Source organism: Monodon monoceros, unplaced genomic scaffold (genome assembly GCF_005190385.1).
Source record: "Monodon monoceros isolate NGI ecotype Baffin Bay Population unplaced genomic scaffold, NGI_Narwhal_1 Super_Scaffold_14, whole genome shotgun sequence".
Lineage (NCBI taxonomy): Eukaryota > Metazoa > Chordata > Mammalia > Artiodactyla > Monodontidae > Monodon > Monodon monoceros.
Window position 1 is genome coordinate 71819476 of NW_021703770.1, and position 22996 is coordinate 71842471.

General features: G+C 47.6%; 1 protein-coding gene and 1 long non-coding RNA gene across 6 annotated transcripts in view; one reads left to right on the forward strand and one right to left on the reverse strand.

Moving 5' to 3' along the window:
- The window catches only part of LOC114895410, an 8071-nt gene extending 6535 nt beyond the window's left edge, over nt 1-1536 (forward strand). Inside the window, exon 5 of the long non-coding RNA XR_003793546.1 lies at nt 1392-1536. This is a non-coding gene — a long non-coding RNA (uncharacterized LOC114895410). The remainder of the gene's footprint in view (nt 1-1391) is intronic.
- Nucleotides 1537-6940: 5404 nt separating this feature from the next.
- Nucleotides 6941-22996, reverse strand: part of LYN (LYN proto-oncogene, Src family tyrosine kinase) — a 111254-nt gene continuing 95198 nt past the window's right edge. For all 5 annotated transcript variants that reach the window (XM_029222772.1, XM_029222769.1, XM_029222770.1 and 2 more), the window contains exons 11-13: nt 19023-19176; nt 16245-16376; nt 6941-8242 (exon numbers count right to left, since the gene is read on the reverse strand). In XM_029222772.1, coding sequence (XP_029078605.1) covers nt 8040-8242; nt 16245-16376; nt 19023-19176 — 489 coding nt within the window. In that variant the 3' untranslated portion in view covers nt 6941-8039. The remainder of the gene's footprint in view (nt 8243-16244; nt 16377-19022; nt 19177-22996) is intronic.

Here is a 22996-nt window from a genome sequence, read left to right on the forward strand (position 1 = left end):
CTAGTGGGCGGGGTGGGGGGATGTTCTGGTGAGCGGGGTGGGGGGATATTCTTTCTGGTGAGCGGGGTGGGGGGATATTCTTTCTGGTGAGCGGGGTGGGGGGATGTTCTGGTGAGCGGGGTGGGGGGATGGTTCTGGTGAGCGGGGTGGGGGGATGTTCTAGTGAGCGGGGTGGGGGGATGCTCTGGTGAGCGGGGTGGGGGGATGTTCTGGTCCGGGTGTCCTCAAAATGAAGCACATTCCAACGAGTCCAGCACCCAGCATGGTGCCCGGCACAGGGCAGGTAATCGATAATTAGCCGTTGATTGAACACGTGAATGAAGGGCTGGTGTTTTATTGGTATACGTTTCCCATAGTGGAGATTAATTCATCCTATTTCCCATCCACGAGTTCTGGCTTCTTTAGGAAAAGGAACTCATTTTAAATGATGACATCAACAACAAAATACTACAGTTTCTGAGGACTGTGGCAAAAAATAATAGGAAAGTGTTCTGTCTCCCAAAATAGCTATGTTTCGAAAAAGAAAAAACAGCTTGGCATACTTACACGTCCCTTGGAGTAAAGATGCAGTGGAAGATGACGGCTTCCCACGATAACTACTACCTGTGTGTGTGCGTGTGCACGTGACCGTGGACAGAAACCCATGTGCTCCTTGCGTTTTCCCATCACAAGAAGCAAAGATGCCCCGAGGTTATCACCTTGGCTGCAGGGCCCACTCTGTCCAGTTTGCTCCTCCCTCTGGGGCTGTTGGGCCCTGGGTGGGCTCAACGGGCACTCCCTCACCTGGGCTGTTCCTCTCCTGCCCTCTCCTGCCCTCTCCCGCCCTCTCCTGCCAAGCCCCACACCCCGCGTCTTGGTAAACTTGGCTCACAGCGTGGTCTGTCTGTGCAGTGATTCTGTTGACAGCCTTGCCTGCTGACCCCAGCACACAGTCCACTGCGGACTGGGATGTGCTCGCCTCCATGGCCCCGTGCTCCCGGCAGGGTAGGACTGGGGGAGCCAAGGCTCTGAGAGGCTTGGGCGTCCTGGGTTAGGTTGGATGGGCGGTGCCAGCCGCCAGGCCAGGCTGTGCGGGGTCCTCGGCCCCTTGGCAGCTGCAGGAAGGGTCCGCGTGGTAAGCCAGCTTTGACGTGTCCCAGGGAAGCCTGGGTTCATAACCTGCCTCCGCACTGGGTGCAGCTGGGTGTCATCTGTTCTCCTTTCTAGCTCATGTTCTCTATTTCCCAAGACTGAGTGTTATGGCTGGTTTGTGTCCCCCGAAATTTCATATGGTGAAGTCCTAACCCTCAGTAACTCAGTGTGTTTGGAGATGGGGTCTTTACAGAGGTAACGAAGTTAAAATGAGTCTGTGAGGGTGGGTCCTCATCTGATGTGACTGTTGTCTTTATAAGGAGAGGTGATTAGGACACAGATGTGCACGGAGGGAAGCCGAAGTGAGGACATAGGGAGAAGGCGGCCGTCTGCCAGCCCAGGAGAGAGGCCTCAGGAGGAGCCCACCCTGCCGACACCTTGATCTTGGACTCCCAGTCTCCAGAACTCTGAGAGGTGAATGATTGTTGTTTAAGCTGCCCGTGTGTGGTGCTTGTTACAGCAGCCCTGGCAAACTAACCACTGGCTTTGATAGAGGTCCCAGAAGATTCCGGGCCGGGGCAGGAGCGTCCCCAGAGGTGACCAGGGCACAGCTTCCGGTGTCAGCAGGTGACCAGTGCAGGCAGCTCTGGGTGATGCTGTCTCCTCCCAGGGTACCAGGAGGACCTCCTGAGGCCATGAGAAAAGCTCTGAGCAGCCTCTCCTTGGCTTGCAAATGCCGTGTTCCCAGGTGTCTTCACGTGGCCCTCCCTCTGTGTGTGCTCTGCTTCCTCCCACGATGGTCTGGTATTAGGGCCCTACCCGGGACACCATCTAAGCTTAACTGAATACATCTGCAATGACCCTGTTTCCAAACAAGGTCCCATTCTGAGGTCCTGGAGGTTGCAACTTCAACATACCATTCTGGGATGACACAAGTCAACCCATAACTGTTGCCAACCCCCAAATCTAATTCCCTAGTTTAGTTTCTCAGGGTTATAATTTGAATATTTAAATCAATATCACAGATGGGAGAGGTTGCTAAAAATTAGAAAAAACCCACCCAATCTAGAGAAACCCAATCTCTGGGTGCCGGGCAAGGGTCAGGGGGGTGGCCTGCGTCCATAGTGCCCCCAGAGCAGCCCTGGGGAGTCTGGGAGCTTAGCCTTTCTCCACTTTCCTGCCGTAACAGCCTCCTCGTGGGCTTTCCTGTCCATCCATCCCTCACACTGCTGGCCGACTGGACTTTATCACGTCTTTATTTCACGAACACACTGACTTCACTGTGTGCCTGACTCATAATGAGATGTTACTGCATTCATTTCTTGTAGCAACCACAGGAAGTGAGTTCTGATCTTACACCTATTTGGGAGCTGAGCTCAGTGAGCAAAGCTGGGCCAGGAGGGAGGCGGTGTGGCCCCGCCGTCCACGGGCCCCGCCCCCGCCCCCAGGCTGTCAAATGCATAGTGCAGCCAGCATGGCTTACCTGGGCCTCCACCTTCTCTCCTCATGGGGCCTCATCCCCGTTGACTGCGCCACCACCCCCCCCCACCGCCTGCAGAGCGAAGGTGGCCCAGGGCCAGGCGTATCTGCTGCCGTTCTTGGGCCCCTCCCCAGACCTCCAGCCCAGAACCGGAAGCTCAGCGGGGGATGAGAAGGCAGGGATTTGTGATAAGGAGGTGATTCGGAGACACTCTCAAGTTTGAGACTCGTGCCCAAGCTCCACCCATCTGGGGGGCTCTGTCCTTGAAGCCCCCCGACGTCCCTGCCCCACCTCCCCCTTCGCTGCAGCCTTTCTCTGAAACTCCCTGTGGCCTCTTCTTCCGCTACCGGCGCTCGGCCCCTCTTCAGAGCCAGTCCCGAATGTCACTTCTTTATGAAGGCTTTTTGCTTTATCTCCATGCCTGTTCTTGTAACCAGCCCTGCGGTCTCTCCTCAGAAGGACCTTCTTCACCTTCTGTACCTACTTTTTTCTTTATAATAGTTTTCTTGCACCTGCACTTGTCCCCTTAAAGCCAGCCATCTGAGACTGTGTTCAGGACTGTGTTCAACAAAGCACTGTATTGAATGACTACTATTAACCCATGGAAAACCTTCTTTAAAACTAAGTACATGGACAAAAAAGAGATTAGGAGTGATGATTCACTTTGGGAAAAAAATGTCTTACAAAGAAGGATTCAAAAGATAATCCTTTAACAGGGCAATTGTTTGAAAATGATTTCTCTCTCCCATCAAAACATCTGGGCTCTGGCTCCCACCGACAGTCTGAAGGCTTCCGTGTCTGATGTGTTCCCAGTTCTGTCACATGTACCCGCCTGCCCACATCAGAGAGACTCTCTCAGGGCACTTAGATTTGGGAGTCTGCCATCTAGTGCTCAGAGTTGAATGGAACGCTCCCGCGTGGTCTGACTTTCGTGAAAGCGCATCTCTTTTTGTTCATGGTCCTTTGCCAGCTACTTCACTCTTTATTTCAGCAACCACAGCTCACTGGCGGCTCTGTGGGCAACTAAAACCACCAGACGCCTCTCCTCACTTGAACTGCGAAGTCTCAGACCGCCCTGACGTGCGTCTGATCAGAGAGTATGTTAATGACTCTGTTGTTTCAAACAGATGCATAAATACTTTGCATCCTGGAACATGGCTGCATCAAATGAGTTTTGAGTAACCACAACCCCCACGTCGTCTATTTGAACTGGACTCACCACTGACGCTGAAAGGTCTTGAAAGGTCTTGCCTGCCCTCCAAGCCCTCTGGCCCGTCCCCTTCGCCACAAAAGCCCAAAATACTCCAAACCACGTTTTTAAAGAACTCATTTGGTGGTAAAACCTGATCCAGAGCTATTTATAGGCTATATTCATCCCACTTCCTATGAGTTCGGGCATTTTTCCCTGCAGAAATGTTTTATTTGATTAATGGTTTCTTCTCTAGTGTTCACTGAGGGTTTGCCACCAAATATTCATTGTATTAACCTCTTAAATAAAAAACAAAAACAAAAAACAAACCTTAAATCAAAAACACATCTGACCCTGAGGGTGGCAGATGAGGGCGTAAGGACTTGTCTGAGCCCCAGCATAAGTGTAATTTAAAAAAATTCACAGATTGTTTTCTTGCTTTGTGGCACGGTATTGACTTTTGGTGCTGTAAATAGAGCCACCTTTGGTTCTAGAAGTTCTGTATTAACATTGCACATTGGCCAATCCGGATTATATCTGACAAATCTCTCCAACGGCCTAGAGATGGAAGCCACCAAGACTGCCCCCATCATTTCCAGATTTAAGGGAAACATTCACTGTCACTTGGTGACCATCTTGGGAGCCTTGGGACATTTCTGGCACTTGCTCCTACTCAAAGAATTTAGATTCTTAAGAACACAGGAAATTAAATTGGAAGGCTTGCCTCCTACACATTTATCATATTAGAACTTTCTGGGATAAAATTTTATCAGTTTAATACAGCTTCATGACATGAAATGGAGCACAAATGTTATCAAAGCATTTTATTCAAAAGCGTGGTCTCTGTAAGTTGTCTTTTTAAAAAGTGTGAATGGTGAGTTAAATTATTGCGTGACTTTTCTCCCCAAATTAAAATTTTTAGAAGAAATTTCCTCTCACATCTGTGTGGACTCCAGTGGGGCATTTTTAAAGTAATTCCTTTGCCCACTTAGATTATCCAACTGAGTCAGGAGTATTCCACGGTAAAGGTATTTCACTTGTTTTATTTTGCAAGAAAACATGAAGAGAAGCCAATCTATTCCTTTTGTGGCCCTGAATGCCTCTGATTTCTCAGCCATGCAATAGTGACAGTACCAGTCAGAACTTCAGGAGTGATTGTGTGAGTTCAAGGTAACTTTTTTAAGAGCCAAAGCACAGAAGAGAACAAGGAGAGAATGGTGGGTGTATGGGTATCTTTGTGTATTTATAGTCATCATTCCCATCAGGAAGAATGGCCAGGTGTCCTCAGTTCATCAGGTAGTCAAAGTGTAGAGATAGAGAACTGAAGTCTCATTCAACCAGCGGAAGTAGAAATGAAGATACAGAGAGGAAAGGTGGGTGGTGTGAGCGCATCTGAGAGATGCTCTGGGCAGAGGACACAGGAAGCTTGGGTGTGGAACATGGCAGTTAAAATCATGAGGGTGGGGGGCTGAGCAATTGTTTTAATTCAGTGAAGCCTGTCAGATGCTGGTGTTTTGCTACTGAGTACCTTTCAGCAGCTACTGCCCAGGATGTAGTTTGTTTGGGCAAAGGGAAAGCCTTCACCACAGGCAAAATGAGAAATGAGCTTATACTTGTGTTTCAGTGCCCTTGATCTATCCCACTGTGTAAGCAAGTAAATACGGCTCCTCCTTTAACTGACCCCCTTCTACACTCTTGGGACAGGAGTCAAGGCGTCTGTGGTGTACGTAGAGTGTCCCCTAAAAGAAGGCCTGGACATGCTTTCCCCGTGGGATTCTGACAGCACCTCGGGAGGCCTTCTTGGAGGGGCTACAGAAGTACCAAGTGTCCCCTCCTCCTCGGGACACGTGTCAGGCCTCCGAGCTTTACCTTAGGTTCTGTGAGCTTTCCGTACCTAAGGAAGGAAAAAGGCACATTTCCTCCTCCTTCTTCCTCCTTTTTGACTACATCGTCCTCAGGGAAACCGAACTATCTGGGGAAAGAGAAGGTTCTTTTGAGCAGATCACTTTGCAATATGGGTCAAAGCTGGGGGGTGGCTCTCAAGCCTGGGCATGCATTATACTAACCTTAAATTCACTGGGAAGCTTTTCAAGTACACTGACACATCCCCTCCCCGCTCCCCCAGGGCAGAACAACAGAGTCAGTGTCTAGGGGTGGGGGGGAGGATTCCGGTTTTCAAGTTCTCAGTGACCTGGGACGTGAAGATGTAAGCCAGCCTGCACGCCTCTGCACACCGAGATTAAACAAACACCTACCCAGCCCCTGATTCTGCCTGCCAGGAACCCTAACGGTGCGTGCTGTCCACCGAGCACCCTGTGTATGGGCACAGGCTGAGAGTAAGCCAGGAGGCCCGAGGTGACGGAGGAGATGCTGGAAGCAAAGGAGCACAGACTTGACCGAGGGGGACAGTGGAAAGTAAAATGGCCAAAGGAAGCAGAATTGTGAGGAGAAAAACACGGTGAAGATGAATTTAGTAATTTCTTAGAGACTTCTTTTTGCTTTAGGGATTCCTTACACTTTCTCTCCACGCTGGGTCACGTGTGTGATTCTGAACTAAAGCGTGAACAGGTGGGTGTTTGTAGAAGATGCGCCGTTGGCGAATCAGGTGACCAGCTATGCAGGCATTAGATGACAATAGTTCACCTGTGTGGAGATGGCTCTTGTGAGTTGAGAATTTTAGACCGTTTTTTTGTTTTTTAAAAAAAAAGATCACACGGGAAAAGAAGTTAAAATTTAGGGAAAGCAAAATATTCCATCCCTTTCCCCAGGCACCCAACATCTAGGCAACACCAAGTGAAATTGTAATGGTGCTTGCTAAGCCTGTTTGAAAACAAATCCTGTTGGGCCCCCATAAAGGGATAATCAGCTGTCCAGCCCAGCAACTCCTCCGTTCTCCGACCTGAAAACACTCAAAAGATGGAGGTAGAACTTGTACACAATTTTTTAAAGGATGTATCCAATGGAATCACCTCTCATCCCACCCCCACCACCTGGTACTCGTTTTTATATTGATGACAGTAGGAGATGTTAAACACCAGTGAAAAGCTTCATGTTACTGGGCCGGGTGTATTAAAATAAAATCAAAAATTGAAATATTAGGTATATACACAACAGCATAAGTGAAACGTGATGTGATATAGCATTTTCCATTCAAAGCTTTTACAGTAGAAAAATTGAATAAACAAAACCTCTCGTCTCTCTTGCTCCAGTGGCTCAGTTGAGCCTCCTGACTCATTTATTTTCCATCATATCTTCATATAAATAGTCTCACACAGACCTTACACAATTTAGAAAAGATTGCTGAATCACAAAAATAGCCCCCAAATATGGCATTGTTGCTTTCTAGAGTATGACTAAAATGAATACTTGATCATTAAAACAATATTCAAAATCACTTGAAGCAATAAAGAAAATTCTGATGTTTTGTAAGGCCCTAGAAGTTTCTGCAGAGATCAGAATCTTATTGTTCTTCCAAACTACATTGTCCAAAAAAGTCTGGATACAGGAAATTGTGGAGTTGAAAAGTTGAACCGTTAAAAAGTATTCCTTCTTATGGCAGAGCAGTTTCTAAAGCTCCTTTCCAGGGTGGTCTGGGCAAACCCCGGCTGCTGCGGGGGGCGGTCCATGTCGCTTAACACGGCTGCCCTGTCTGTTTGCAGGTGACACTTTCAAGGAAAGAGACCCCCTTTTCCCAGCTGGGGTTCTGAGCGGCCTCCACCAAAGGAAACTGAACAGTCTCAGATTGCAGGGGGTGGGAGATCACTGAAATCTGGGAACCACACTGAAGCTTCTGACTTCACCTGCAAAACCTAACAGGTTGGATTAGTAAATTTTTTTTTTTAAACAAAGAAGCTAAAGCACAGAGAAAATACAAAGAAGCGTCATGAAAGGCATATGGTTATTTTACTTTCATAAATGAGTTTAGCTGTGCTCCTGTCTGGGATTTACTGAAATGGCCTCTGAACCTCTGAGTCACACACCCCCTTGTAAACACGAGGCCGATATGGGTGCACTTTTGGTGGGACAGGTGTTGTCTTCTCAGAAGCCCGTGTCCAGAGGTTGGTCTAGCGAGGCCGGACTGCCCACGGGGAGCAGGCCAGGCCACGCACTGGTGGGCAGTGGCCCTTGCGAGCAGAATCCTTTCCCATGGGGGGGTGTTCTTCCTGAGTGTTAGCCTTGTGTGTGGGAAGCAGGGGTGGCCGGTGACCCCAGGCCAGGACATAACTAGTGAGCAGGGATTGTTACGTTTTTCTTCCTAAGGAGGCAGCCGTCCCGTGAGTCGCCTGAGTCCCTTGCGCCCTAAGGCTGCTGCTGGTACTGGCCCTCCGTGGCCGTGTAGAAGTCGTCCAGGACGCTCTGCAGGTAGTCAAACGTGGGCCTCTCCTCGGCCTTTTCTTTCCAGCACATTTTCATGATGTCGTAGAGCTCGTCCGGGCAGTTCTCCATGCGGGGCATCCTGTAGCCCTGCGACAGGGCGGTCATCACGTCGGCGTTAGTTCTCCCTGAGGCCGAGAAACCACAGGTACCATTTAGAAGCCTGACCCAGGCTCACGCGCTGCAGTGGTACCCACCTCCTGCATCTGTGGTTGAAGCAAAGCTTCGGAGGCTGCCACGGGCTGAACTGTGTTCCCACCATGCCCTCCCCTGCAAACTCCTATGTTGCACTCCTAGCCCCCAGGACCTCAGAATGTGACTGCATTTAGCGCTAAGGCCTTTAAAGGGGTGATCAAGTCAAAATGAACCCTTTAGGGTGGTCCCTAACTGCCTCTGACTGGTGTCCTTGTAAGAAGAGGAGATTAGGAAAGGTTGGGGGAGACACGTGGAGAAGACGGCCGTCTCAAGCCAAGGACAAGCCTCGAGAGAAAGCAAGCCTGCCGACACCTTGATCTTGGACTTGCGGCCTCCAGAACCAGGAGAAAATAAATTTCTGTCGTTTGAGCCACTCAGTTTGTGGTATTTTGTGCTGGCAGCTCTGAAAACTGGTACAGAGGCTAAGGACATTTCTGTAAGCGATGAAATAAATGTTAGTACGAAGGCGATTAAGGTACCATTCAGTTGCCAAAGTGAAAACAGGCAACCGTGGTAAATGGAAGACAAAGTGAGTTCTAATGACAAAAGGACACTGGACTTGACAGACCTTGTGAATGAACAGCCCAATCCTAACACTTAATCTCACTTTCTTTTGTAGTATTTTTTTTCCAGCTTCTACCTGTAATACCAAAAAGATCATTTTCCCGTACAGTATCTCCTACCAATACTTTTTCAAAATTAGCTTTTCATCGTAAGTGTACTTAAAAAAGTCAGGATCCTTAAGTCAGCCGGACCAATTGTTTAATCCCCACTCCTCAAATGGTCCCGGCCTTCAGTATAGTAAGAGGCAGAGTCCGCCAGGCTGTGGGAAAGAGCACATCTCAACAGCCGGCGAGGGAAGCAGGCTGCCCGCTCTTCCTACGGGGCTCTGCAAGAGAGCTGACCACGGAGGATGGCTTTTACTGTGGTCACATGTCTCAGGGCAGTTCAGATGCTGAACTGTCCATCTTTGATACTGAGAATAGCTTTAAGGAAAAAAAGGTCATTTTAATAACATTTTCCTCCAGTGCTAAAGTGGGATATCGAGACATGCTCATTTGGCAGTTCTAGCAGGACTTATCCACAGCTGGGTGTTTGGCCTATTTTGTGGCTACCTCATTCTGTAGGGACATGGGCTCCTCTAGTGAGGAGCTGTACCTCTTGTGGAATATTTTCACGCGTAGAATACATATAATATCTGGCACACGGGGAGCTCCATTCACCCCAACCATTCCCTTTCCATAGTTATCTCCTTTCCATAGCCATAGATTTTACCACTAGTGGTCACTGGAAAGATCCTAAAAGATAACTAGACAGTTTAGGGGAAACGTCTTTGACTTGATTGGAAACAGACCCTTCTTTTGAATTTATTCTCAAATCCGTGTTTTTCAAATTGTGCGTCACCACCCATTTGGGATCAATAAATTGATTTTGGGGGAGCTACCAGTATTTAAAAATATAAATTACCAATATAACAGAGTAAAATAGAAAAGATCAGAGTGCGCTGTGCATGGCAAAAGTCAGTGTGGTGTTGTGAAACTTTTGTTTTATATATGGAGCGGGTTTCTGTCTATTTCTTACTGTGGGTCATAATCAGTGACCTCTGAACTCCTTTGCCCTTAGCTAACCTTTCTTCTTCTAAGGACACAGTGACTGAAGGGCCCTGCCTGGATTTAAACTCCTGAAAAAAGACACGATTATTTCTGTCTTGGAAGAGCCCTTGTTTTTGAAATGCGAAGATCCAAGCCAACCTTATAACTGTTAAGATCTCTTGAAAGTTGTTTACACGGTGAATTAATTTTGCTCAAGTCTACTTCTACAACATCATCTTCAAATATTTGTGTAACGGGAATATTCTAACTGGAACACTTCATTTGCTTCTCATTGCTTGAAGCCAAGGGGCTGATTTGCATCGCTTACTTTAATTGGGCTCCTGGTCTCCATAAATTATGTGGCTTCAGCATTGCTCTGGCTTCTGTAACTAGCCAAGCTCACTTGGATAAATTTCTGAAGAAATATCCGTGTTTACTTCTACATGGGCGTTGGGGAAAGTTCTGGGGTCCTGGCAGGAGGATTAATATCCAGGATAAAGGAAACATCAGCTGGACCTGCAAGGCTGGGTAGGAATACCTCTTTCACCTCCTTCCTGGAGAAGCCCCAGTTGCATAAAAGGTCAGAACGTGCCCACAGAAGATAAATAAATCTTTCTAGGGCCCACGCTGCTGCACTGCAGATTTTTTTCTTCCTTGTTCTTATATGTTCTCCTAACTCCGAAGAACTCTCTCAATGATGCAGAGGAAGGCCAGGCACGCTCCAGCCTGCCTGGGGAATCTGACTTGATAAGAGGAATAAAAAGAAGGAAATCTGAAGTCTGTCTTTTTATGTACAAGTAAATCTACCAACAAAATACGGCTATCAACGGACAAGTCTGATGGAAGAAAGAAAGAGAGGAGAGAGACCTTGACCGAACCCTAAGATTAAACCCGGTGCTGGTCTGTTGTTAGGTTGAAGAAAGCAAACACCCACTGGCTGGTGATCTTTAAAGGCAAAAGCAACTTCATATTCCATCCTCCCTCCTTTCGACAAGCGTGTAGTAAGTACTTCCTACGGGTCATGAGCTGGCACTAAGCTCTGAGAGGTACAAAGACGACTAAGGCAGAGTCCTGTCCTCAAATGGCACACAGCCCAGTGGGGAAGCCAGCTCAGGAGATGGAGCTGGGGGGTGGGCAGGAGGTGACATCTGGAGTCGGTGGGAATTGGCAGAGACTAAAAGTTGGTGAGGGAGCAAGGGAGGGAGAAGAACGCAGTAGAGCAGAGCTGAGAAAAGGGACGGGGGTTAGCGACAGGAGACAGAAGCCTGGGCGCTCCAGGAACCAGGACAATCTTTAACGACAGAGCGAGCCTGTATGTGTGAGCAAAGGAAGTACAGCCGGCCCGGGACCGCAGGCTCCCGCCCAGTGGCAAATTGTTTTTTTCTGAGCGTTGCTTGTGATGGAGCGTTTGCAGCACGATGAGTTTCCTGATTCTGGTTCACATATAGCTTAACATGCTACAGATATACCTGGCAAGAAGCAGCCAGAAAAGACACGATGCTTCCGAAAGCTTCGTCTTTTTCAAACCTCCTTTCTCTTTATAAGAGCGAAGCAAAACAAACCCCCAACCACAAAGGTCCCCTCTAGTTTCTTTAGAAAATTGCTACACAAATATGACTACAGTGTTGCTTTTAAGATAGTGAAGGATCTTTTTGCCCCACCTCCCTTTTTCCGTTTAATTCATCCCCAAACAAAAAGAGAACACGAAAGAGAAGAACGGCGTCTCTGATGTAATCGGGAGACACCTGTCAGCCAGAGGCAGAAGTGGTCTGAGCCCAGAGGAGGAACGTGACCCGAGCGCCCGCCAGAGAGGAGTCAGCAGTGGATGTCTGGTCACCACGTCTTGGGACGGGGCACTCCCGGGCTGAGGTCGGTGCTGCAGGCAGGCCTGGACCTGGAACCCGCCTCGCAGGTGCCCAGGATAACGCCGGAGGGATGGAAGGAGAGAAGCTCCAGGCCCAGTGGACGGGGTGCAGGGGGCGCGGAGGACACTGGGAGCAAGGAGAGTGAGGCGCACCTGGCCCGGGCCACAGCCGGGCTGCACCTGAGGATGCCAAGCTGAGTGAAATGAACCCGGCACAAAAGGACACATACGGTACGATTCCACTTACAGGAGCGCCGAGAGCAGTGCAATTCCTAGAGACGGAAGGTAGAACAGAGGTGACCAGGGGCTGGGGGGGCAGGCGGAATGGGGACTTAGTGTCTAATGACCCTAAGGACCACAGTATCAGTTTGGGAAGATGAAAAAGTTCTGGAAATGAATAGTGGTGATGGTCGCACAGCACTGTGAATGTACTTAATGCCACTGAACCATACACTTAACAATGGTTACGACGGTAAATGTTATTCTGTGTTTCTTTTACCACAATAAGAAAACCCACAACAACAGCAAAGAAAGACGCTGATGTCCGCTCCCCAGGGCACCTCCGGAACGCTGATGGCCAGGCGGTGCTCCCACCGGCAGGGCCTGGAAGATCCTCTTCAGAAGGAACTAAATAGTCCCAGAGAACAGACCTGAAGATACTGCCGGGTGAGGATGCTGGCAGTGAGCCTGGTGGTCCAGAGGCCCTTGTTCCCACAAGACGTCTCACCGAAGCAAGGGGGAGACGGTAAGCCTCAGAGGAGGACAGAGGACAGGATGACAGGGACAGAAGCGTAGACAGGGGGCTCTGACGATCACCCCAGGAGGTCTACTGTCCTACCAGTGAGTGATTTGGAAAGAGGCAAGGAGCGAATTTTCAAAGAAGCAATATACGAAAACTTCCCAAAATCTATGGCTACAAGTTTCCAAATCAAAAGAATAAAACAGGTACCGAGCATGACATAAAAATGACAGAAGTTTCACACCAAGGTACATGGCCATAAATCTCAGGGACAAAGAAGGATCTCGAATGCTTCCATAGAGGAAACGGGATCCTAGGGAGGAGATAGGTACAGAAGCCATCAGCCTTCAGGGCAGCCACTCGGAAAGCTGAGGTCAGTGGAAGACGTTGCTTAAAATTCTAGGTGAGGACGTTTGGTGAACTAGCATTCATAATATAAACAAATTTGGTAACTGGACTTATTTAGCTGTTTAAGTATATTTAGGGCACGAGTCTCTCCAGAAGAAGTCCTATTTGGAGCGGAGTCTATCTTCTAGGTATGAACTAGAAGAATATTATCTTTGATGCCTCCAATTTTCACGAGACAATCTCCAAAGTCGAGCATGCAACAGTCGTGATCTGTTTACTCATTCGGTGTCCCCACCCATGAGGAGAGAGTGCTTCACGGCAAGAGCTTTCGGTCTAGGGGCTGCACATTCATAACTAGGGGCTACACATTTAAAAACATAACAATAAAATATGGTTGAAATGGACTAACAGTAAACGAAGACAAAGGAGTTTTGAGATTTGCCCCAAATACAACGACTAGGTGCAAAGCCCTTTCCTAAAAAGCAGGTGACGGAAAAGCCCTTTTCTGCATTACATCCCATGTGCACAGAAGGTCGTGGTGCCAGCTGTGCCAGTTCAAAGCGTCTATTCAACGAGTAGGACTGCAAATGGGAAACGACACTCTCGTGCTCCACTAGCACTTACTTCGTATTTGACGACCAGAGTTCTGATAAGTTTATTAACAGCATTGTACATTTTATTCTCACACTCCCAGGGTCTGTTTTCTGTGGCTGCTATCCGTTTGGGCATCCAGTCACTCTGTGTACTTGGTACAGCTCTAGTTATATACGCCTTGATATTCCTGGGATGCCTCTGACGGATGCACCAGCAATTGAGAACAGTGGCTGCCTTGGGAGCAGGGGTTGCGTGGCTGCAGACAGACGCACCTGTCACCTTACACCTCTTTGTACCTCTTGGACTTAGAACCGTGTGACCATATTCTTATTTAATAATAACTAAAATGGAGGAAAATCTTGACTTAGGAAATAACAGTCTGCGTATAATATTTAGAACTATGAACAGCAAATGTTAGGATAAATAGCCAAGATTCCTGAAAGCCAGTGCGTCTCAGGAGCCGACAAGAGTGAGGCCCCGGGGGCAAGTTTCCATCAGAAGCCTTTTGCACTACCTGATTTTTTAAATATATTTTTTAGACAAGAAGTAAAATATTTAATAAAAACATACTTGTAAAAAGTTAGCCGCTTCAGGAATTTATCAAGAAAAAAATAATGTAACCTGTTATTTCATTGCTCAAGGATAGTAACATTTTGATATATTATACCTTTTAGTCTTTTTTTTTCCTCTGTTCATTTTATAGGAGACTTTCTTATTTCTTTTCTTTTCTTATTCCCCTTTTCTTTCTCTTAGTGCCTTTTTATTTTGCAAAGCTAGGCATATAGCTTCTAAACCACAAAAAAAAGAGACATATCCAGCACTTTTCCGGGTAAAGAAAGTATTCTCCGATAACTTAATTGTCAGTGGGCCTGTCGTAAGCAGTTTTATAACAGTGATGGAACTGGCATGTACTGTCTATGTTCACCAGTTTCCATGCTCTCTATGGATCGAGTCCTCTGATAATTAAGTAAGTAGGACTGTCCGCTCTGTTCACATGTCCTAATGCTAGAGGCTCTCATAACATACAACGCTTGTGACTGGGAAACCTCATCAACCCAGAACTCCCGAAAGGATGACACATCCCTGGTCCTATCAGAGGACAAGAGGAAGCAGAATAGACCGACTGATGCTCTCTGGTTGGTCCTATCAGGTCTGTGTGTGTGTGTGTGTGATCCTCACTGCTTTTCTCCTGGTTATTTTATAATTTTTATGGTTTTTCACCCCAAGCATTTTCTAATCGTGGGCATTGAGCACAGCAGGTCAGACTGAGAAGGCCGGGATTCCGCAGCGGCTCTGCCAGGAGCTCGTGATGCAGTTCTGGGCAAGAGTCCCCTTCTCAGAGCCTCAGGGCCTCGTCTAGCACATCACTGTGGAGCATGCAGTACATACCACACAACATGTGTGAGGCTGTATGTTTATCTGATCAGATGTCATATATATATATATATATATATATATATATAAAATCTTTCTCTATAGGTTATAGATTATAGATATACAATGTCAGATATCCGGGCTGATCAGGAAATACTGTCCCCATTTTGCAGGGGTGCTATTCATGAACTTCAGTGTCTAGAACAGAGCGGCCGTCAGAATATGAAATGCGGGCACCAGAGGGGTTTCACGGTACAGTCAGCCCACTGCGCAGGCACCACTGAAGGCCTTCCCCTCCGGCTGGCCCCCCGGGCCCCAGCTTCTCTACGGCTCAACCCCGAAGGGCAGTGAGGGTGACGAGGAGTGCAAAGACCGTGCGACTGCTCTGTCCCAAAGCTTCCGGTCTCCTGGAGTCGGGGCCGAAGCCCCTGCGTGGCCCCTGAGGCTCGCATCCGCTCCCGCCCAGCTCCGTGCCTCCAGCCCCTGATCGGGACCCCGTGGGCCACCCAGGCCCTTCTGTCAAGTCCCCGAGTTCCCTGCTGCTGCCGGGATCACTGTTTAGAACCTGCAGCCCTGCCCCACCCCCCGATCCCTATACCACCGTGCCCCCTCCATGGCGCCCCTCCCATCCTATGCACTGGCCCTATTACCAGTGATTATTATTAGTGATTGTTATCAGTCTCTCCCTCCTCAAGTATTAGCTCTCAAGGGCAAAAGCTGGGACTGCTGCATCCGGGCACCTCGTGAGTGCCTGGGCTCCCTCAGATATTTTTTGAACGAGGGAATGACTTAAACATTAAAGATTTAATTTAAAATTGGCCGTATCCATTAATTTTGTTAAAAGCCAAACATTAACAAGAATGTGACAGCTTGGGGAAAAATCCCTCTTCTTGCACATTCCAGCATGGATCCTGGAAAAAGGGAGAGCTGGGAGAATCTGGCTCTGAGGAGGTTAGGAATCTGGAAATACTGAACGATGTCCCCACGTCCAGTAAGTCAAAGATCTGAAGAATCTTTCACTCCCACACAGAGGTGGTTATTTCCTGACGAGGCAGAGACTCCAAAGTCCCTTGTGTGAACTTCTGTTTCAAAACTGACCGAGAAAGAATTGTAAAAGCCTTATCTTGGGAGGGGCACCTGTGTCTAATCCTCTAATGCATCCTTGTGATGGTGCCAGGCACGTTCTAGGCAGCAAGGGGTGGAATTGATTAGCGAAGCAAAAGAATATGCACTCAATCAGGCAAGATGGCAGAGAAGTTTCTAAGCATATCTTAGGACACCTTCCAGTAATGACAGTCAAAATAAAGTTCTAGCACCGTGGGCTTACTTTACTTTTGGATATAAGTTTATCTTTTTATGACTCGTGCCACTTGGCTTTTTTCTCATATATACCAAGTGAATGGAAATAGGTAAGTAACTGATACCTGGGTAGGGAATTTTCCCATAGGTGACGATTTCGTACAGGAGAATTCCAAAGGACCACACGTCAGACTTAATAGTGAAACATCCAAAGTTGATTGCTTCTGGAGCTGTCCACTTAATGGGGAACTTAGCACCTAGAGCAGAAGACACAGGTGTTTTACTTGGGTCTCTGAGCTGAAACAAAAGAGTCATGGGCGTGTGACCCTCACACTTTCCTTTGCGGGGAAAATGTTAATGAATTATTTTGAACAGGTTAATACATACACACAGTAGAAAATAGAGATGGTACAAAATGTCATACTAAGAATGTTTGCCTCCCTCTGTTTCCCTCGCGGGCATTCCCCTCTTAAGAAGCAAAGTTTCTTGTGTATTGTCTTAGCGAAATCACAACTAGCACACTTGAAACATGAGAACATGACACCGAATGGAAAGGCATCTATTCTTAGCCTGTACACCTGTCCCAACACATCAGCCTTCTAGAGCGTGTATCCTTCGTGTTCACATTTTCTCTAATGATCCAGAGCATGTTTAGACGGAATATACGTATCTCGATGTGTATATTCTTGTGGATAAATCTCTTGAAGCCTGTACCAACGGGGATTTTAGATGCTACTCCAAGCTTTCGTTTGACGGGACCAAACATTACTACTCTTCTAGGAATTGCGTAGGTTGATGATCTGCCCAGAGTGAGACGACGATGAAACTAGGTTTCTCACGAGAAGCTGGTGAGGCTCAGGTCGACTTAGCCGCCGGGTCACATTGGGAGGCAAGCCTGGCCCCGGGGAACTCGCAGGGTCACCTCAAGGGAAGCAGGGGACTCGGGTACTTCTGCACCCTGGAAAGGCAAGGGCTTTCCACCAACTACTATAGAATTTTTAAAATACATTTGCCTTCACTATGTCTTTGCTTTAGACTTTTCTGTGACGTCCAGACCTAGCGCACAGGGCAGGGCCAGGAAGGGCGGGGCTGTGGTTGGGGCGGGGCCAGGGGCGGGGCCTATGCGTGGGGCGTGGCTGGGTGGAGCCTGGGGTCCAGCATGGTCTTGCGGGGGCTTGACTCCCGGTTCTGCTGTTTCCAGCCAGGTATGACCCCGGCAAGACACTTACTGTTTCTGCACCTTCTTGGCACTTCCATCCATGAAATGAGTAAACAGCAGAACCTCCCCTGTTGCCATCAGGGTTAAGTGGGTGGGTCTGCATGCTTGGCACAGAGGAAATACCAGTGAGGGTAAATATCCTTACTTTTGCCCTGAGGTGACCTACTGTTTTGTTCTAGGACCGGAGCTCTCTGCATTAGGCCACCTGTTTCTCGTGAGAATGGTTATTTCTGTGAGACTCTAGGCTTGTCAAATTCTACAAAACCGATGTAATAAATTCTGACTCATGCACTTTGAGGCCACATCTCCTGGGTTTGAGTCCTGGCTCTAGCACTTACTATGGGTCCTCAGAAGCTTCTGAACCTCTCCTTTTTTCTCATCTATAAGGTGGAAACAATAATACTACTTATCACATAGGGTTATTGCAAAGATAAATGAGATGATGTATGGAAAGCACTTAGAATAGTGCTTTTAGCTACTTCTCCTCAGACTATTTTCCTTGACCTGCCACTTTGCTGAAGATAATTAAGGCCAAGGATAAATTATAATCCACCTAAGAGAATGCAAACTCGAGGCAGGAGAACTACTGTAAGTATGACGAATGCAGGAGATGCTAGACAAATCGAATCAATCAAGTTTCAATTTGTTTGTCACCTCTATAAATTCTGTGGGTACCTTCCAGAAATAACACACATGTAGTTAAAATAATCCTTGTTTAACAATTCTTAGGAATGTCAAGAAAGTGCTTGGCTCTTTCAGAAGAGAGAAAGCACTGCAAAAAAACCCACTCAACTTTCACGAGTGAGACCATCAGAATCCTCAGATCATAAGCAACAGAGAAGAATCTGCAACAGGAAAGGTCAGTGCAGCCCCAGACAGGGCTGGCCCCAGAATGACAGGCCAGGAGCTCGAAGATTTACTCTGTGCGTTTTTTGGTTTACATATATAATATGGAAGGTGGGAAAATAAAGGAGTGTATTGTTGTAGTGTTATATTTACTTCTGTGTGTGTGATAATTTCCATGGCTTAATTTGTAGTTAAAAGGCCAGAATATAGAGTATAGACTTATTGTTACAAATATTTTCTCGATAGTTAAGGAAAGTATACTTCACTGTTCTGGTGAAAAGCTCTAACAAGTAATATGAACAAAGAATCATGATCCTGTCAAATCTCATTTTGTTTTGCCTTGCTTAATCGAAATACAAACGACAGCATTTGTAAATTTTATAAAAGTACCTTGCAGAGCTAATCAAGAGAGTAATTTTTCAAAACAATTATTAGAATAAACCGCAAACAGCAACTATGGTACATTTTGAATATTGTACCGAGTGAATTCTTTTTCTAATGATGCCTATTGTAATTACTTTGTTAAAAACAGGCAAAAACGGGCTTCCCTGGTGGCGCAGTGGTTGGGAGTCCGCCTGCCGATGCAGGGGAGGCGGGTTCGTGCCTCGGTCCGGGAAGATCCCACGTGCCGCGGAGCGGCTGGGCCCGTGAGCCGTGGCCGCTAAGCCTGTGCGTCTGGAGCCTGTGCTCCGCTAACAGGAGAGGCTGCAACAGTGAGAGGCCCGCGTACCGCAAAAAAAAAAAAAAAAAAAAAAAAAAAAAAAAACAGGCAAAAACAAAATAAAATTAAACAATAACCAAACACCTAAGGGTCGTTCCGGGAACGGAACGGTCGTACCTTCCCTGGCTGTGTACTCGTTATCCTCAATCACTCGAGCAAGGCCAAAATCTGCGATTTTACACATGAGGGCCTCGGAGACCAGGACGTTAGCGGCTCGTAGGTCCCTGTGGATGTAGTTCTTCCTCTCAATGTACGCCATTCCCTCCGCGATCTGGAAACAGAAGAAGGCTCTCCTTTAGATGTTCCATTTAGGCCCATATAGGGACATATGGAGGAAAACCAGAAAACTTCCGAGCTCCTGAAATCCTTTCATGTACGATATTCTGATCATTCAAAAATTTAAAACAGTGGGTAAATTACAATCGCCATTTTGAGTCCTTTCTAAAATAGCTGCCCCCAAACCTCCAACGATGGTAATCACTCTCAACATGGTTATTTAAATAGCTATATGTCTCATCCTTTTTTAAATGCGTGGAGACTTTTTTTCAGATCCTACTAAATTCCTGCATGTAGATACACAGATGTTTGTATCCCAGTTTTTCAAACGAGGAAAGAGAGCCAGGGAAGTGCCGTACCAACACAAATACATTATTGCGGTGTCAAGAACAGGCTGTCCCTGGTCAGCAGCATCCTTGCTGTCGGGTCAGTCGACTGCCCACAGGACCCGGGCTCTAAGCTCTCTCTGCACAGTCCCTCCAGGATGAGCAGAGTCACCCAGACATAAAGCTGACAGCAGGAGAGAAGCAGGGATAAAATGATAAAACAGGGGAGGTGAAACTGCTACTCCTCGCTTGCTAGGAAATCGGGTTTTTAAGGAATCAAAATAGGATTATTAAGGAAAACATTACCAAATTATAAAGATAAGAATCAAGAAGGAAGGAGGAAAGGTAGGAAGGAAGGAAAGAAGGGAAGGAGGGAGGGAGGGAGGAACCAAGTAGCTGTGTCTGGTGAGCAGTTAGAGGGAAAACTAATTAGGACTGTGTCACACAGGAATGAATGTATTCTGCGGATTCTACCTTGAATTCCAGGTGGCTCAGCGTGGAGGACCTGAGTATTCCCACACCCCATCCTCAACAGCATCCTCCTGGCTCAGTCAAACGCCACTGTTTCAGCCAGGCCCTGTGGCTCAGCAAAAGCTTTTTAGCTCCTTACTATGGGGGGTGCTTCTCCTGACCTCCGCCTGGAACGCCTTGCTTCCCCTCTCGGCCAATCACTAGGCTTCCTTCTGGCCAGAGGGCCTTCCCTGAACTCCTCTTGGATAATTTCACTCTACACCCACCATCAATGGTCAATTTGGACAAAAACCATTTGCACCTACTGACCACAGCTTTGCCATTATTTTGAAGCTGTTTAAGGTGCTCACTGCCGTCCTGCCATCCAGACAGCAAACAGCACCAGGGAGAAGCCACCTTACATCTTTCCTGTTCTCACGTGTATCTACTGGAAGCTTCAGCCATGTCACTCCCCTCCTCTCAGAGCCGAAGAAAGTTCTTTGGTAAGCGTGCTGGGTTTTTAATATTACCAGGATGCTACGCAGTTTGCTCTCTGCTGCAGGAATTTGCCAGCTGCTAGTTCTGTGGCCAGAAAATCTGCCATATAATAATCAGAATACAGCAGCTCAGTCCCAAAGTCCTGGCAGCCCAGGGGCTCGCCTGTGACTCGCCCCAAAGAGTCTTGAACAGGTAACATCATAAATCCGAAAGCATAGAAGAGGTCTGAGCATCTTCTTTAGTAGAAACGACAATGTGACAACGTACACCTTGACTATGACCAAGAATAACGTGTGTGGCACGCAGGCTGGGCCGGTAGAGCGGAGAAGACCCAGGCCACGCGACACCTGCTGAGTGGACTCGGGGTCCAGCCCCTGCCTGGATGGCTGGGCCAGCCTCACACAGCATCCCTCGACAGGAATACCTTAATCCTTTGTGCAAGACCACCCAGGTCACTCCCTGCATAAAACTAGCCTCCAGATAACGTCTGAACCCCTTAGCGCTGCTTCCAAGGCCCTGGGTGACTGGTCCATTATCCTCCACCTTCCACCACTGCCTCCCTCCAGGGTCCTGGCTCCTGCAGCCCCTGTCGCAGGGCAGTTCATCCCACAGGTCTCAGGGGAGATGGCCCTTCCGCTGAGAGGCCTTCCCTGGCCCTCCTTCTCCTCCAGTGTGTGTGGTCCCAGGGCCCCCTGCTTACCTGGGCATTGCAGGAATGTAAACCCCTTAGGGCACACTCCTATTCTTGAGCCCGCATGTAACATCCCAATGATTCTAGACAAACTGGGCCAGGAACCGGGAAGAGCCGAAGCTGGCTGCAATCCCAACACGTCCACGTGTCACAACTACTGAGCCCACGAGCCGCAACTACTGAAGCCCGTGCGCCTAGAGCCCGTGCTCCGCAACAAGAGAAGCCACCACAATGGGAAGCCCGTGCACCGCAAGGAAGACCCAGTTGCAGCCACAAATAAATAAATAAATAAATAAATAAAAGTGTCCTGGGAACTTGTGGGTAAGGCTTTTATCACACTCACCCGAGTTCTGCATTTACACAAACCCGAATGCATTTTTGAACATGATTCTCTGAGATAATAACAGACTTGCGGCAAGCCCAGCTTAGCTTGGCTTTCTTTTCCACGTCACAGTGCTTTGAGGGGCTCGTATTCCAAACAATAATAACAGCGTTCACCAAGACCAAGTTTCTAAACAACAGTGCTTGCCAAGTGGAATAAACAATAGATATGAGAGCAAAATAAAAGCTTTCGGAGAGGGCTGGCTTTGAGGTCACAAAAGACTACAATTCTCTTCTTATATAAAAAGTATTATTTCCCTGGTCTATATGCATTTTTCTTTCTTCGTTTCTTTCTTTCTTTTTAAAACCTTAATCTTTTTTTTTTTTTTTGGTTGTTGTATTTACTTTGGCTAAAGTAAATCCAACTCTATTTCTCTATTTCGCAACAGCAGGAAGAAATCATAGGCCACTTTGGCTAATGGGATCTAGGATCAACTTCGCTTGCACGAATACGTTCTTGCTTCTCCAGGCCACTTAGTCTAACCGCTGTCAGCACTGCAGAAAGAGCTGTTGCATAAATGCATCCCCCCAGGCTTAGCCATCCTCGGGGACCCGGGGAGAGGGGAGCGCTCGCCTCCTACTTTCTTTTTAACTAAATTATGGTTGACTTACAATGTTTCAGGTGTAGAGCAAAGTGATTCAGTTATACATAGGTATATATGTATTCTTTTTCAGGTTCTTTTCCATCACAGGTTATTACAAGATACTGAGTATAGCTCCTTGTGCTCTACAGTCGGTCCTTGTTCTTTGTCTACTTTATATATAGTAGTGTGTATCCGTTAATCCCATTAGCTCAGAAAGGCTGATCTGAGGGCTTCCCTGGTGGCGCAGTGGTTGAGAATCTGCCTGCCGATGCAGGGGACACGGGTTCGAGCCCTGGTCTGGGAGGATCCCACATGCCGCGGAGCAACTAGGCCCGTGAGCCACAACTACCGAGCCTGAGCGTCTGGAGCCTGTGCTCCGCAACAAAAGAGGCCGTGACAGTGAGAGGCCCGCGCACCGCGATGAAGAGTGGCCCCCGCTCGCCGCAACTAGAGAAAGCCCTCGCACAGAAACGAAGACCCAACACAGCAAAAGCAAAAATAAAATAAAAAAGAAAGGCTGATCTGTGAAGGAGTTATGTGGAGTCGCTCCAGTTTGGTGAGGACACAGTCTGATTCCGGAGATTGCTGTGTGCCCACAGATATTTCACTTCGATGATGATGGTAACAGGTAGGTGGCTGATTGATAGGTAGGTAGGTAGATATATAGATGGATAGTTAGACATTAATAACCACTACTTCTCCCGCCACTAATGGAGCACTTTTTATGTACCAGATACTGTTTTACATCCATTACACCCAATTCACGTTTCATCTGAATAACAACTCTATCCGGTAAGTTTTATTTCCATTGTACACATGCAAATGAAGCTTAGAGAGGTACAAGAACCTGATGCAAGCCAGGAGGAAAGGAGAGAGCCAGGACTG